Source organism: Rhinopithecus roxellana, chromosome 10 (genome assembly GCF_007565055.1).
Source record: "Rhinopithecus roxellana isolate Shanxi Qingling chromosome 10, ASM756505v1, whole genome shotgun sequence".
NCBI classification, from domain to species: Eukaryota; Metazoa; Chordata; class Mammalia; order Primates; family Cercopithecidae; genus Rhinopithecus; species Rhinopithecus roxellana.
This window is the reverse complement of record NC_044558.1, coordinates 69,542,763-69,558,171: the sequence shown is the minus strand read 5'-3', so window position 1 is coordinate 69,558,171 and position 15,409 is coordinate 69,542,763. Positions and strand designations below refer to the sequence as shown.

Genomic DNA, 15,409 nt, shown 5'->3' with positions numbered 1-15,409 from the left:
TGTTTCCTGCTGCAGTATAATAGAAACCAGACAAGAATCAAGAGGACAAAGGAACCCACCATTAGGGTCTGTATAGATCAGCCACCCCAGGAGGCAGAGCAGGGTAGAAAGGCTGAAACGGAGGAGCTAGAGAGGAAGAACTAAGTTATCCATCACATCCCTTACTTAGGCATATCATTTTCAATTTGGAAATTTAGAAATAGCAACTTTCAATTTGGAAATAGCATAACAGGAGTTTATCATCAGCAGAACTAGAATGCAATTTTTATAGTGAATCATCTGTAGAAAAGAGGAACATATTAAACAAGATATTCAGACTCACATGTGTTATAAGGTAAGAGAAATATTTATTTAATTTTGCACAAGAACGAGCTTATACTGAACAAATTCAATCAAATAATATTAAGTGCAGTAAAACAAGGAAATAGGGATGACTTTTCCTGTTAGAAAATATTAAGTAACCATGCCTGTGCATTATTTTTATCATTACAATAACTTGTTTCAGATTTCTTTTCAGAGTGTGTACTGTACATAACATGTTATAGCTTCTTTGCTTTACTTCTGAAAATATAATTCATTCACTGCCTGACATTTTATTTCTTGCAGTGAAGAACCTAACCGATTCGTGAAGATTCTGATCTAGAGGAACATTTTCTGCACCAGTGAAGCTAGAGACTTTCACAGATCCAATGGGCTCAGGCTTTCTATCCAGCGGCAGGATGTCACGGTGTATATTCCACGCCCATTCTTCTACATGGTGATGTCAGACACAGTAGAGGCAGACTTGAGGTCTAATTGTGCCCCAGTAATTTTCCTTTTGTGATTTTGTCAAGCTCCACAAATTTCATAATTGAAAGTTCACTCAGCTATTAACAAAGCTGCATTTAGCTGCCCACAAATCACCCAATTTAAGTTTTAACTTTTTTTGGTCTTTTTAATGAAAGAACATTCTTTTAACAGAAATCTCCCATGAGACAGTTAACTTCACAGTTCCTGAAGGCACTGTGGATCCACTGAGCAACAGATGTGGCCATTCTAGATTTAAAAAAAGTAGAAAGAAAAACAGTATGAATTTTTAAGCCATTAGTAAATGATCACATTTATGGATTGGTACGTACAAATAAAACTGTATAGTTTATTTCTGCATTCCTAAAAATTCAATGGCCCAATCACTTTTCATAACTCTACTATTGCTAACTCAATTATTATGCCCATTGCATTTGTGGGAAGCCATAAACTGACTTTACCCATTGGCATCCTCTGTATCACATTTGTTCTTTTATTTATTTGCAAAATACGTACTGAGTCTATGTAAGCACTACATATATTGATAAATAAAGCAGACATGGTCACTACTCTCACAGAGCAGGGTTTGCAGTTTATAAGGGAGAAAACTAGTAATTACCAAGCCAACATACAATCAAAACTTGTGAAAAGTGCTAAAAAGGTGCTGTGAACTAAATGTTTGCATCCTCTTACAATCCACATGTTGAAATCCTACCCCTCAGTGTGATGGTATTAGGAGGTAAAGCCTTTGGGAGGTAATTAGTGAATGAGGGTAGAGCGCTCATGAATGGGATCAGTGCCCTTATAAAAAAATGAGAACACATGCATCCTCTCTCTCTATCTACCATGTGATACAATGAGAAATGGCCGTCTGCAAACAGGAAGTGCGTCCTTGCCAGATACCAGATCTGCCAGGGTCTGGATCTTGGAGTGTGATAAATGAATTTCTCAGCCTCCAGAATTGTGAGGAATGAACTTCTGTTGTTTAAGCCACCCAGTCTACGGTATTCTGTTACAGCAGCCTGAACTGACTAAGACAAAAGGAAATAAATTAGGTAGTGGTGTGAGATTAATAAAAGACTAACTACTTAGTCAGTGGCCAGGGTAGACTATTCTGTGAGGTGATATTTAAACCGAGACCTGGTGACTGCATGAAAAGGTGGCCAAACGTGCAGGAACCAGCATAAGGAGAGGCTTTGAAATGAGGAGAGTTTTGTGTAGTTAAGAAACTGAAAAAAAGCTTTGGGTAAGAATTTTCAGTTGGGGAAGAAAACTGTGATGATGAAATAGGATAAATAGGCAGGGAAGGGCCAGATATGCAGAATTAGTTTTCGATATGAGGTGTCACAACAATATAGTGTTGTACAAAGAAGAAAATCTTCTATCCTGTTCTATTGATTGCCTGCACTCTTACTTTTCTCAACCAGTTAACTCATACAATAACGTTAATATCATTTTTAAAACCGTGATGGTGACAATATCCCTCTACTCCTTAAGTGTGTACTCTGTGGCAGACACTTTGTCAGGCATTTAAAATACATCATCTAATTTCAACCTGATAGCATTCCCAGTGGGATTCCTATTAATAGTCACGTGTTTTAGATTCAGAAACTAAAGATCAGAAAGCTTAAATATCATGTACAAACTCACACAGCTAGTACATGGTAGAGCTAGGATTAAAATTCAGGCTAGCCTGACTCTAAAATACATCCTCCATTATATAGTTTCTCTCAGAAAATTGGCTTTTGATGGTTGAAATGTGTAATACTTTAACATGATAAAAATCGAAAGCGTCTTTGTTTCTATAAGAGGAAATCTGAAAAGATTTTGATACTCCAGCCTTTGCTAAAGCACACCAAATGAGGGAAAAGCCAGTATATATCCAAGAAGAATATTATCAATTTAACTTACTCTCATCTTTTCTAAGTTATTATTAAGCTGAGTTCATATTCTGACAGTGACAGACTCAACCATTTCTTAGACCTCTAGTGGCATTTTAAAGTTTTGTCATCATATCTCCAGCCCCTAACATATTCCTAGAGACAGAACTGTTCGAATGAGACTTGTAGAACTCAGCTGTGCCCCAGAATCTCCAAGATGCCCCAGGCTGGAACCACCTTTGCCTCTCCTGTCTGCCAAAGGCCACTTCGAGGTGCTGGCTCAGAGGCACAGGTTTTCTGACCATAACCAGGTCACACAATCTTTCCTAATTCATTGGCCCAATAAAGTGATGGGAGTACCAGTTCCTGGGAATTTCAGCTCCTCAAATTATATGGCTTTGGAGCAGAAATATAATTAGGAAATTTCTGGAGCCTTCCATCATTGAGTATGTGCAATTAGCATTAGAATCCTCTGGGGAAGAAACCATTAGTATTGCAACCATAAGTATGTCTTAGGAAGGGACTCTTTGTTTTCTAAAATCTTCCAGGAGTGTGTTGCTTATTCCATAAGGACAGATTCTGCTACAACAGGATTCTACAAACCATATCAATGGCAGCTCCTTAATTAGGGAAGCATGGACAACTAATAAAACACCCTACTTGGGTTCCAGTTTTACTGATAGCATAGTTTCTTATATAAGACTAACCCTCCTACAGATTAACAACTACAAAGTCTGAACAAAATACAAAAATAACAATTGAAAGCAATGGAGAGTATCAGGCAGACACTACAGCAGTTTCGATCTTTGAAAGAAGGGAAAGGTACTGTGCGAGTGTTGTTTTCACTTGGTATTCCCCCTTAGGGCACTCCCTAGTCTGTGCACCTTGAGATAACTATAAGGAAAGCAGAAAGCCACAATCTCACTGAGGTGTCAGAGGACAGCTTGGGGGTTGTCAGAGTGGCTGGAAATTGAGGGGGAAATATCTATAAAAGAAGCAGTGAATCAGTAAACGAACTCCTCTCAAATCCTTGGCTGATCTTTGAGTTGCAGAAGAGATTCTAAAGAGAAAATCAAGAGAGCCACAGTTTGAAGGTTGAAAGATATGAGAAGAGCTTTCAGATGCTGCTCACTGAAGCAGTGCGTCAAATCTGTGTCCTTCAAAGATATAAAGGATTGATAAGCAATTTAAGCTTTCCTTAGACTTCTATCTCTCACCACCTACAAAACATCAACTAAAAATGGATTAAAGATTTACATGTAGTATTAATACCTGCAACTATAAAACTACTAGAAGAAAACATAAGGCAAATGCTTCAGGACACAGGTCTAGGAAAATATTTTATGGGTGAGACCACAAAAGCACAGGCAACAAAAACAAAAGTAGATAAAAGAGACTATATCAAACTAAAAAGCTTCTGCACAGTAAAGAAAACAATCAACAGAATGAAGAGAAAACTTGCAGAATGGAAGAAAATATTTGCAAACTATTCATCTGACAAGGGACTCATATCCAGAATGTACAAGGAACTCAAATAACCGCAAAATACTGCAAGTAATCCAATTAAAAATGGGCAAAGGATTTGAATAGAAATTGCTGAAAAGAAGTCATACAAATGACCAACACATATATTAAAAAGGTTCAACATCACTAATCATCAGGGAAATGCAGGTCAAAACCACAATGAGCTATCATCTCCCTCCAGTTAGAACAGCTTTTATTAAAAAGGAACAAATTACAAATGCTGGTGAGGATGCAGAGAAACAGGAACCCTTATGCACTGTTGGTGGGACTGTAAATTAGTATAGCCGTTATAAAAAACAGTATGAAAGTTTCTCAAAAAACTAAAATAGACCTAACACATGATACAGCAATCTCACTACTGGGTTTTTACTGAAAGGAAAAAAATCAGTTTATTGAAGATATATCTGAACCCCTATGCAGCATTATTCACAATCACCAAGATATGTAATCAACCTAAACATATATCAACAGATGAATGAACAAAGAAAATGTGGCATATATCCACAATGGAATACCATCCAGACATAAGAAGAATGAAATCTTGTCATTTTCAACAACATGGATGAGCCTTGGAGGACATTATGTGAAATAAGCCAGGTGCAGAAAGATACAGACTATGTGTTCTCTCTCATATGTTAGAGCTAAAAAAATTCATCTTATAGAAGAAGAATTATGGTTGTCAGAAGCTAGGAGGAGTATAGGGGAGAGGAGGATAGGAAGATGTTGGTTAAAGGATACAAAATTACACAGCTGGATAGCAGGAATAAGTTCTAGTGTTCTATAACACTGTAGGATAAATGTAATTAATAATAATTCATTGTATATGTTCAAAAATCTAGAAGAAAGGATTGTTGAATGTTCCCAACAAGAAGTAATAAATTCTTGAGGTAAAAAATACCCGAATTGCCCTGATAATTACACACTGTACATATGTATCAAAATATCACTCTGTACCCCATAAATATGTGCAACCACTATGCATCAACCAAACATACAAGGAAAAAACCAAACAAACAATTCAAGCTTTCAATTGAAGGCTCAAAAGGGCCATGATTAGGAGTAAAACAATACCTATATATTAAGAGATTCATGCTAAAACTAAAGGTACATTTGAAACAGACCTTCCTAACTGGTGTAAAGCCAACCTTCAATAAGTGCCAGGTTATTGGCCAATAATTTACAACCTGCTAGAACAGAAACAGTTTTCACAAGAAGCCAATGGAACCTATGGTCTATAAAACATATCATCCATCATATCCAATATATTATAAAAATTAATAGACATGTGAAGAAAAACGGAAAATGTGGCTCCTAATGAAGAGAAAAAGTAGTGAATGGCAAATGACTCAAAGATGATCCAGATGTTGTAATTAGCAAAGACTGGAAGGTATCTATCATAAATTTGCTCAAAAATGTAAAAAGATATGGTCATAATGAATGAACAAATAGCAAAGCTTGGCAGAGAAATTAAACTTTTAAAAATTAAGTGCAAATTCTGGAACTGAAAAATGCAATATCTGAAATGAAAAGATTCACTAGACCAACCTAATAGCAGATTAGAGATGGCAGAAGAAAAAGTCAGTAAATTTGAAGACAAAGCAATAGAAATTATCCAGTCCATAAAACAAAGACAAAAATATTGAAATAAAAATAGAGCTTTAGTGACTTTTAGGATAATTAAACCATCAAAACAAATGTTTAACTGGAGTCTCAGAAAACTATGAGAGAAAAAGATGTGGCAGACAAAATATGTGAAAAAACAGTGGCTCAACTTTTCTCAAGTTTGGTGAAATGATATCAACTTAGATATTCAAAAAGCCCAGCAAACACCAAAGAAAATAAAGACCAAAAAAAGAGATCAGACCTAAGCACATCATAGTCAAACTACTAAAAACAAAGATAGAGAATCATGAAAGGAAAAAGTGGGGGGAAAAAGAAATACTGCATACAAGGGAATAAAAAAACAAATGATCACTGTATCAGAAACAATGGAAACTAGAAAATGATAGAATATCACCTTTAAAGTTCTGGAAACAAATCTGTCAATCCTGAATTCTATATCCAGTGAAAATATTCTTGAAATATAAAGACATTTTCAGATAAATTAAGAGTTGAAAGAACTTGTTACTAGCACACCTGCAATAAGGAAAATGCTAAGGAGTGTTACTCAAGCTGAAGGGAATGTAACCAGATGGAGACTCCAATATGTAAGAAGAAATGAAGAGTACCAGAAATGGTAAATATGGTAGTCTTCCCTTATCTGCAGTTTATCTTTCCACAGTTTCAGTTACCTGTGGTCAACTGTAGCCCAAACAAGTGAGTAAAATGTATGATAAAATATTCTGAGAGAGAGAGAGATAGAGATCACATTCACATAATTTTTATTATAGTATATTACAATTATTATATTTTATTAGTTATTGTTGTCAATCTCTTACTGTGCCTAATGTAAATTAAATTTTATTGTATGTGTGTATAGAAAAAAACATAGCATATATAGGGTTTAATAAGGTTCAGTACTATTGTGGTTTCAGGCATCCACTTGGAGTCTTGGAACACATATCCCTTGTGGAAAAAGGAGCAATTACTACATGTGAATAAATATAAAATATACCATTTTCTTTTCTTAATTTCTTTAAAAGACATAAGACTTACTAAAGCAAAAATAATAACATGGAACTGTAGGATTTATAGTGAACAGAGTTGTAAAATATATTACTGTTTTAGCACAAAAGCTGTGTGGATAAAATTATAATGTTGCAAAGTTCTTATATTTTATATGAGTAGTATAATACTATAATTATAATATAATAAGTTAGTGATATATAGTATAATCCCTAGGACAACAAATAAAATAATAATATGAAAAGTTACAGTTTAAAATCCAATAGAACAATTTAAATAAAATAAAAATGTTATTAAAGAAAAAGAAGGCGGGAATGGATAAATAGGTGTATAAAATATAGTTGGGACAAATAGAAAACAAATGACAAAATGGTAGTCCTAAATCCATCAGTGTCGCAAATTACATTAAATGTAAATAAATAAAACACTTTAATAACAGATTTTCACACTGGGTGAAAAATAAGAAAAATACATTATCTATTAAAAATGCACTTTAAATATAAAACCGTTGAAAGATTAGAAGTAGATGAACAAAACAATATACTGTGTGGCTAAATAAATATCAGACAAAATTAATTTCAAGTCAAGAAGTCTTGCTAGAGATAAGGCGGGACATTACGTAGCAATAAAATGGTCAATTCACAGAAGACATAAATAAGTACAAGCTGTGTAATTCAATTTATATGAAATTTTATAAAGGCAAAATGAATTTATTACAAAGAAATAAAATTAAAGTTGCCTACTGAAAGTAGGTGTTACTGAAAGGGGATCCAAAGGTGCTCTCTAGAGTGCTGGATATATTCTGTTGGATATATTCTGTATTTTGATTTATCAAACTCATCAAACTATATACTTAACTGTGAATTTCACTATAATAAATATTACCTTGATAAAAATGAAAATAAAACTGACTCACTGAAACTCAGTCTGACTACTAGGAATAATAAGCACCTACTATCAAAACTCATAAAATAACTATTTTTTTTTTTTTTTTTTTTTTTTTTTGAGATGGAGTCTCGCTCTGTCGCCCAGGCTGGAGTGCAATGGCCGGATCTCAGCTCACTGCAAGCTCCGCCTCCCAGGTTCACGCCATTCTCCTGCCTCAGCTTCCCGTGTAGCTGGGACTACAGGCGCCCGCCACCACGCCCGGCTAGTTTTTTTGTATTTTTTAGTAGAGACGGGGTTTCACCGTGTTAGCCAGGATGGTCTCGATCTCCTGACCTCGTGATCCGCCCCTCTCGGCCTCCCAAAGTGCTGGGATTACAGGCTTGAGCCACCGCGCCCGGCCTCTAATTATTTTTATATAGTGACACAGTACAATAAGTTTCCTTAAGACCTTTCTATTTTTGGCTATATTTATTGTTAAAGAAGTCCTTGCCACTCTTCATACTAACCTTTGCGAATCAAGGTTAGAAGACAGTCAACTTTTAATTTTCAGCTACACTTATTTTTTTATCCTATTACTGTCAATATTTCAGTATGTTTTAAAGGAGTCCATTTCCTTTATTTTCAAACTTTTTGTAATTAAAGTGAGTATGTAATTATACATAACATTTTTATCTTAATTTTTATTATAAGCATTGTGATCACTTCAACAGCTGAATAATAATATATAATCTTCTAATACATAATTAGAATATATTATATAAGTATAACATATCATATAATTGCATTGTACACAAAGTTACTATAATTTATTTAACTGTTCTATTGTTGGATATTTTAGTTTCTTCCTTAATTCTGTATGACAATGTTGAGATGGATATTGGCATGTATATAGCTTGTTTTATACTTTAGATTATTTCTTTAGGTTAGATTCTCAGACCTGGGATTAAAGAGAACAATATATTTGTGTGTGTGTATGGGGGGTGGGGATAGTGTGTTGCACTGTGTATTTTTAAATGATATTAACAGTGCACAAAACTAATAATTCCATTATATCTCTGTCAGCATTAGAAATTATGAGAAACTTCTTTACTAGAGTATATGAAAATAATTACTTGTAATTTTAGTTTACAATTAAGGTTCAATTATTTAAAGGCTCAATGATTTCCTCTTTTATTTTAGTATTTTTAGTGAGTTGTTTATTTATCCTTTGCAGATTTATTTATGGGGGAAATAATTGCTTTTTAAAAAAGCTTTAGGGGCAAGGTCTTACTTTGTCACCCAAGCTGGAGTGCAGTGGTATGATCATGGCTGACTGCAGCCTTGAACGCCTAAGTTCAAGTGGGCCTTCTGAGCAGTTGGGATTATAGGTATGAGCCACTGCACCCAGCAGTAAGTACTTTTCTTATTAATGTTTATGTTTTTAATCTAACACATAAACCAAATCTGCTGAAGCTATTTTTTTAGTCTGTAGTTGTGACTTTTATTTTTTTGCTAATTTTATGTATCTATAGAAGCACTAATCTTTTCTTTCAGTTATATTTTATCATTGATAAATTTTAAAAAGTATCTCCCTCTAGAATTTTGATAAATATTTAATTATATTTTCTTTATTTTAATTTATTTTAATACTTAACACTTTTTCCATGTGGAATTTGTTTTGATATGTAACATAATTTTTATAACTGCGTGTTATTTCCCTCAAATTGATATTTAGTCATTCCATTATTTGTGAAATAATGCTTTTTTCCTCCATTGATTTGCAAAGTCCTGATCATATATTAAAAGCTTTATTATAATACTGCCCTTTTATAGGTATTTTTTCCATAGATCTTGTTATCTATTCTAATGTTAGAACAGAGGTCCACTGGCACAACTTCAAGTTTGTAGCTTTTGATAGATGAAGGCAACATTTAGGAAGTGAGGATCTTGATCGCTTTACAAAACTCCAATTTCTTCCATACCTCAATAACTGTAGCATTGTATCTAGAGTCTCCCTAGGAGTTAAAGTAGCTCCCTGGTTTCTGATTTTCAGTTTCCTGCTCAGTGATTGTCTATTAAAGGAAAGGACTCCCTAACCCCTTCTTCCTCCTTATTTCTCAATTGGATACATCCCTCTTTGTTGTTTGAAGCTCAAAGTGTTCTAACCAAAGTGTGCTTCTCTAGAAGATTTCGAAAAAGAGAACTTCTGAATTCATTTTTGACTCAAGAGTTTAACTTTTGAGTGGAGAAGGCTTTTTTCCTTTAAACTAAGAAAATTAAATTTGAAGACACCTTTAAAAAGAGAAAAGAAAACTTGTCCTTTTCTACCCAACTAACTCCTAATTCTTAGATCTCATTTACTGAGGAGTTACTCCTCAGCCAACATTTATTGAGTGCTTACTATGTGTTGAGCACTGTCCGAAACTTTTTGCGTGGATCATGTCACTTAATTCTTAGAGTAACCCTCTCAAGTAGGCACTATTACAATTCCCAAGTAGGTACTATTATTTTTCCCATTTTTAAGGACAGCAAACTGAGCTAGAGACAGATTAATGAATGTCCCCTGAGGTCACATAATTAGTGAGGTTGACCAGGCTTTGAATCCAGGCAACCTGATTCCAGAGACTACATTCTTGACCACTAGACCAAGCCTGTCCAAGAAAACATGTTGTGATAACAGAAATGGTTTTTTTGTGTGTGTGATATAGTTTGGATATTTGTCCCCATGCAAATCTCATATTGAATTGTAATCCCTAATCCTGGAGGTGGGACCTGGTGCGAGGTGTTCGGAACATAAGGGCAGATTTCTCTTGAATGGCTTAGCATTATCCCCTAGGTGCTGTTCTCACCATAGTGAGTTCTCACGAGATCTGGTCATTTTAAAATGTGTGGCACCTACCCACTAACTTTCTCTCTCTCTCTCTCTCGTTCCCACGCCTGCCATGTGAAGTGCCCACTCTTGCTTTGCCTTCCACATGAGTAGAAGCTTCCTGAAGCCTCCCCCGAAGCAGATCCTGGTACTGTTTCCCATACAGCCTGCAGAACTGTAAGCCAATTAAACCCCTTTTCTTTGTAAATTACCCAGTCTCAAGTATTTCTTTATAGCAAAGCAAGAACGGCCTAACACAGTGTGCTATCTAATATGACAGCCAGTAGCCACATGTGGCTATTGTGCAATTGAAATGTGGCCAGTGTAACTAAGAAGTTAAATTTTTCATATTATTTAATTTTAATTAAAATATAAATAGCCACATGTGGCTACTGACTAGCATATTGAACAACAGAGCACCAGATAATAAGCTGATAGAGAATAACTCCCAGGGGTGACTGTGTCTGGTTTTGCTTATCATTATATACCTGGTACCAGCACAATGCCCCACACAGTGTGTATTTATCAATTAAAAACAAATAACTCAGAGGGGAGTAGAATGGAGATGTAATAAATAAAATAGTGCTTTCAAAGCACTAAATTGTAAAGAATGCTTACCTCTAAGGCAATATCTGAAGCCTGTTTTGCATAAACTTTATTTTAAAATAACACAAAATAAATGTAATAAAAATTAGTATTTGAGATAAATTTGACAAAACTGAGCATATTTTATGACTCATATTTAATAACAAGACATAAAAAAATAGTATCTAATACTAACTTCTGCAAATCAGTACTTATCTGACAGGAAGAAATGACTTTAATATCAAAATACACTTTCTGGAATGTATTTCTATCAAGAGCTGAGAGATTATAGTAGTTGTTTATAAGGCAGTGAATGACAAGCTCATTCAAATTCTTTACCCCAGAAAACAGTCTGAGTTGTTTTTCTGCCTATTACTATATGCATTTTTCTTACTGCAAATACCTTCTGTGCTATATTTCATTTTTGTTCATCACTCAATATATATTTTTGTCACTATTGCTCAGAAGAATAATCTCACAGAAAGATTAAGGGTGTAAGAGGACTCAACTCTATTTGGTAATTAAATGTCAGAAAGTATTTCCCTGTTAGTCATTAGTGCTAAGTTTCGAGATATGCACTATTGAATATACACATATTAAATGTATATTAAAGGAACCTTGCACATACATTCTTAGTAACTTTTAGTAATAGTAACTTCTAAATTTTCTAATGCATTTCATAAAACAGCAGTAAATGTTCACTCAAAAAGCTTTGCTTGATTGACAAATTGCATTGATTGAAAGAACTAGAAATTTGAGCTTGAAATAGATAAAAATGGCATCTCAAAGCTTAAAGCATTTTATATTTCTTTGTCCTGTTACTTCAACCTACTCTGGTAAGAATTTGTAGTAAGTGAATCTGAATTAAATTGCTCTGTAGGATAAAAATTACAAAATGGAAATACTCACTTAAAAAAATCAGAGCAGTTACAGATATCTGGCTATGTTATGCTGAGAAAAATCTGACACGTCTGCTATTTGGTTATTACTGTTAAGCCTTCAGGTTATTTATTTAGTTTTAGTGTTGATTACAAAATTATGACTATAAATCATAATGGCCACAAGATTAAATTTATATAGAAATAATAATCAAATTAGAATGCTTCCAACATTGTCACTGATCTACAAACTCTATATGCTCTGCCTACATTCATTGTATTTGTGCTCTCACTGAAGCAAAAGGCACAGAGCTCTATTTTCCAATGAGAATAAGGTGAAAGAGCTTTGTAATGGTTTTTCTCCAACTGTATGAATAAAATATGGTAAAAAACAGATCTTAAGTTTTTCAACTCAATGTAACTGACCACAACAAACCAAGAAATACGCCCATCTTTGCCACATTGATTTCCACTTTGGAAAATGTAATAAATCTACTTCGCTTATGTATCTTACGGACCTTGTAAAAGAACCAGCTAAAAATCAATAAAACAATATTGTCTCCTATCATGAAAGAAGAAACATGAGGTTTGTTGTTTCAGCTTTTTAAAAAGATGTGTACAGTTAGATACTTAGGACAATTTAAGTAGCTTGTTTCTATTCTGGTGATATAAATAACGGATCATTCTGGTTTCAGTCCATGCACTGTCCTTAAATATACATCAGAGGGATGCCCATGATAGCCTTGGAACTAATAGAGCTGAGTGGCATTCCTCCCATCTATGTTTGAAAAATGAACAGAAAAAAAAACGTTCCCATTGTCAGGTCGAGCACATTATTATCTATGAGCCCTGGGTGCAGCTGGCAAAGTGCTCACTATTTAAATGTAATGGGGTTTACCTTGCACTGGCAGAGAGTACACTCAGTGCCATGTTTGATCCAAGAGGACCCGGTGAAGCGAACCACATTCATCTCGTCCAGGCAAGTCTTGGTGATGTCATTGCGGATGGTGTCGGCCTGGCAAGGGTCTGTGACACAGCGCGGGCAGCACTCATTCTCTGGGAGAATACTGAATTCACACTCCACATCTGGGCAAGGCAGGGGCCAACAATCAACTTCCCCTTGCTACAAGAAAAACAGATGTGCAAGGGCAGAGGGAGAGGGAGGAGGAAACGGAGGGAGGCCAGGAAAAAGCAGATGAGCACAGTGTTTACTGAATACTCAATTTATTTGACTGATATTTAAACTTAGATCTACAAAGCCCATGAATCTTTCAGGGAATGTATTAATACAAAAACCCTATCAGAATGATGAGTTCTGTATTGCAGCTTGATTTTGAAACAATCTTCAGGATTTAAATAACACCAATAGAACCAATGCAAAAATCACTTATCTTAAAACAATAAAATGTGCATGCCCCATCTTTCCCATGACAAAGGAGAGAGGTTTTCATTTAACGTGTTTGCCCATGTGATACCTTTTTCATTCTTTCGCTATTTTTTCTAAGCTGTTAATCATTCCTTTATGCATAAAGAATGTTTTGTTCATTTACAAGAAAATAAACTAAAATATGAAGGGAATATGATGGTTTTTCTTTGTTCATTTATATATTTTTCAGTGTAGAGACTTTGAAAAAAAAAAAAAACCCTAGGAATTGATTTCACTCCTTTTTAATTCCACACAGGAAAATAGTGTGAATTGGATCTTTTTAAAAATGTAGTTCCCACCTGTTTCCTATTTTCTTCATAATTCTGAATCTCATGGTTTGGGAGATGAAAGCAGCCCTCAGGCACAGAAACTGACCTTGGTCTTTCCATTGATTTTTGGGTTGAAAGTACAAAAAGGAAGGAACAAAAAAGCTTTGCCTTAAAAATAACCTCACACAAATAGAAAGAAACTGGCCATAACTTTAAAAGTAGCATCTTCTGTGAAAGTTTCCGCTATAAAGACACATAGACCAATTTTCCTTTTCATTTACACCACTAGAAAGAAACAAGAAATTTGTTCAACTGAAAAAAGGCTTTAACAAGTCATTACTTTCTTCTTATTTATTGTTTCTAGTAAAAGTTTTATAAATATATAGAGAAATTCAATTCTAATATATATTTATTGCATATCCATATTATGTGCAAAACAAGGTGCCCACCAGAAGCAATGAAAATAACAATCTTTAGAAGGAAATAAACGGTTTTGGTTGTGGGGGTGTTGTTTTGTTTTTTAAGTCTAAACATGACTGATATAAATAGGTTAACAAAAGTTCTACTTGGAAAAATAATATTTTTTTCATGAATGCCATTATTCTATCAATAATTGTCTTTAAGTTAGCCTAAACTGGATAGGAATGGGGAAGCTAGGAGAGTCTTTTCTTCTTTTGAGCTATGGAGATACTTCTGAAAGAGACATCACTGTCAGTGAAAGACTATTCAACACCTTGTGCCACACCTACCTCAGAATATTCCTTCTTGGGTTGTGATCGTGTAACTATCACCTCATCATCCTAACCAGGCTCACTTTTTATAACTGTCAACACTGTGGCCTGGTGCTAGGTATTGGCAAATGGGAAGGGCAAGGTTTGTTCCCTATTTAGATTCTGGGCCTAAATTTTCTTTCCACTTCATGTAGTTAAATTTACCAAGCAGCGGCACTGTTGACAATTCTGGACCCAGGTGTCACCACTGTTGTACAAAGTTTCCCCATTTTGATGGAGGCACTGACTACTAAGCCTTGGGTCACATTCAGGGCAGCAAAAAAGATCAACTGTCGGATTCTCACAGTCACAGACCATCCGTCGACACATAACAAATCCATTCTGTATGAAAAAGAAAAAAAGCAGTTACCAAAAACCTCCATTGCTCAATACAATAACACACACACACACACACACACACACACACACACACACACACACACACATATTTCAGATGGTGACTTGGAAGTTGAAATAATTCACACTGCTTATCCAATATAATAAATTTTCTTTAACATTTCTTTTTTTAGCTAACACAAAAAAATTACCTAAGCTGGGGGATTTTCAATTTCCTTTCCACATACTACTCCTCAAATGACCAGAAAATATTTTTTTCAGAAATGACCAGCATAAAATGATAACCACTGTGTATATAAATGTCTTCATTTATATGTAAGAATATATTTGTATATTAGTATGGTAAGTTGCATACTAACTAAATTTTGTTTTGTTTGAGGGCATGTGTTTTAACATTTCATAGTTAATAAAATACATATTACTAAATTTCTGGAGTATTTAACACCTATGTTTTTGTATAAACTGTTATTAATTTCTTTTATGACAGTTGAGTTTTTGGTACATAATATTATTCATCTGAAAATAATTTGAGCATTCATTATAACTAGGTACATATAACAGAATACCTATCTA

The 15,409-nt window shown here is 34.5% G+C and overlaps 1 protein-coding gene across 4 annotated transcripts in view; it reads right to left on the bottom strand.

The window, feature by feature from the left end:
* Window positions 1-325: 325 nt before the first annotated feature.
* NELL2 (neural EGFL like 2) overlaps window positions 326-15,409 on the bottom strand; it is a 388,158-nt gene continuing 373,074 nt past the window's right edge. For 2 of the 4 annotated variants that reach the window (XM_030939199.1, XM_030939201.1), the window contains 3 exons: window positions 14,645-14,821; window positions 12,913-13,137; window positions 326-1,035 (listed from right to left, as the gene is read on the bottom strand). In XM_030939199.1, coding sequence (XP_030795059.1) covers window positions 985-1,035; window positions 12,913-13,137; window positions 14,645-14,821 — 453 coding nt within the window. In that variant the 3' untranslated portion in view covers window positions 326-984. The remainder of the gene's footprint in view (window positions 1,036-12,912; window positions 13,138-14,644; window positions 14,822-15,409) is intronic. The other 2 variants (XM_030939200.1, XM_030939202.1) reach the window with 2 other exon arrangements.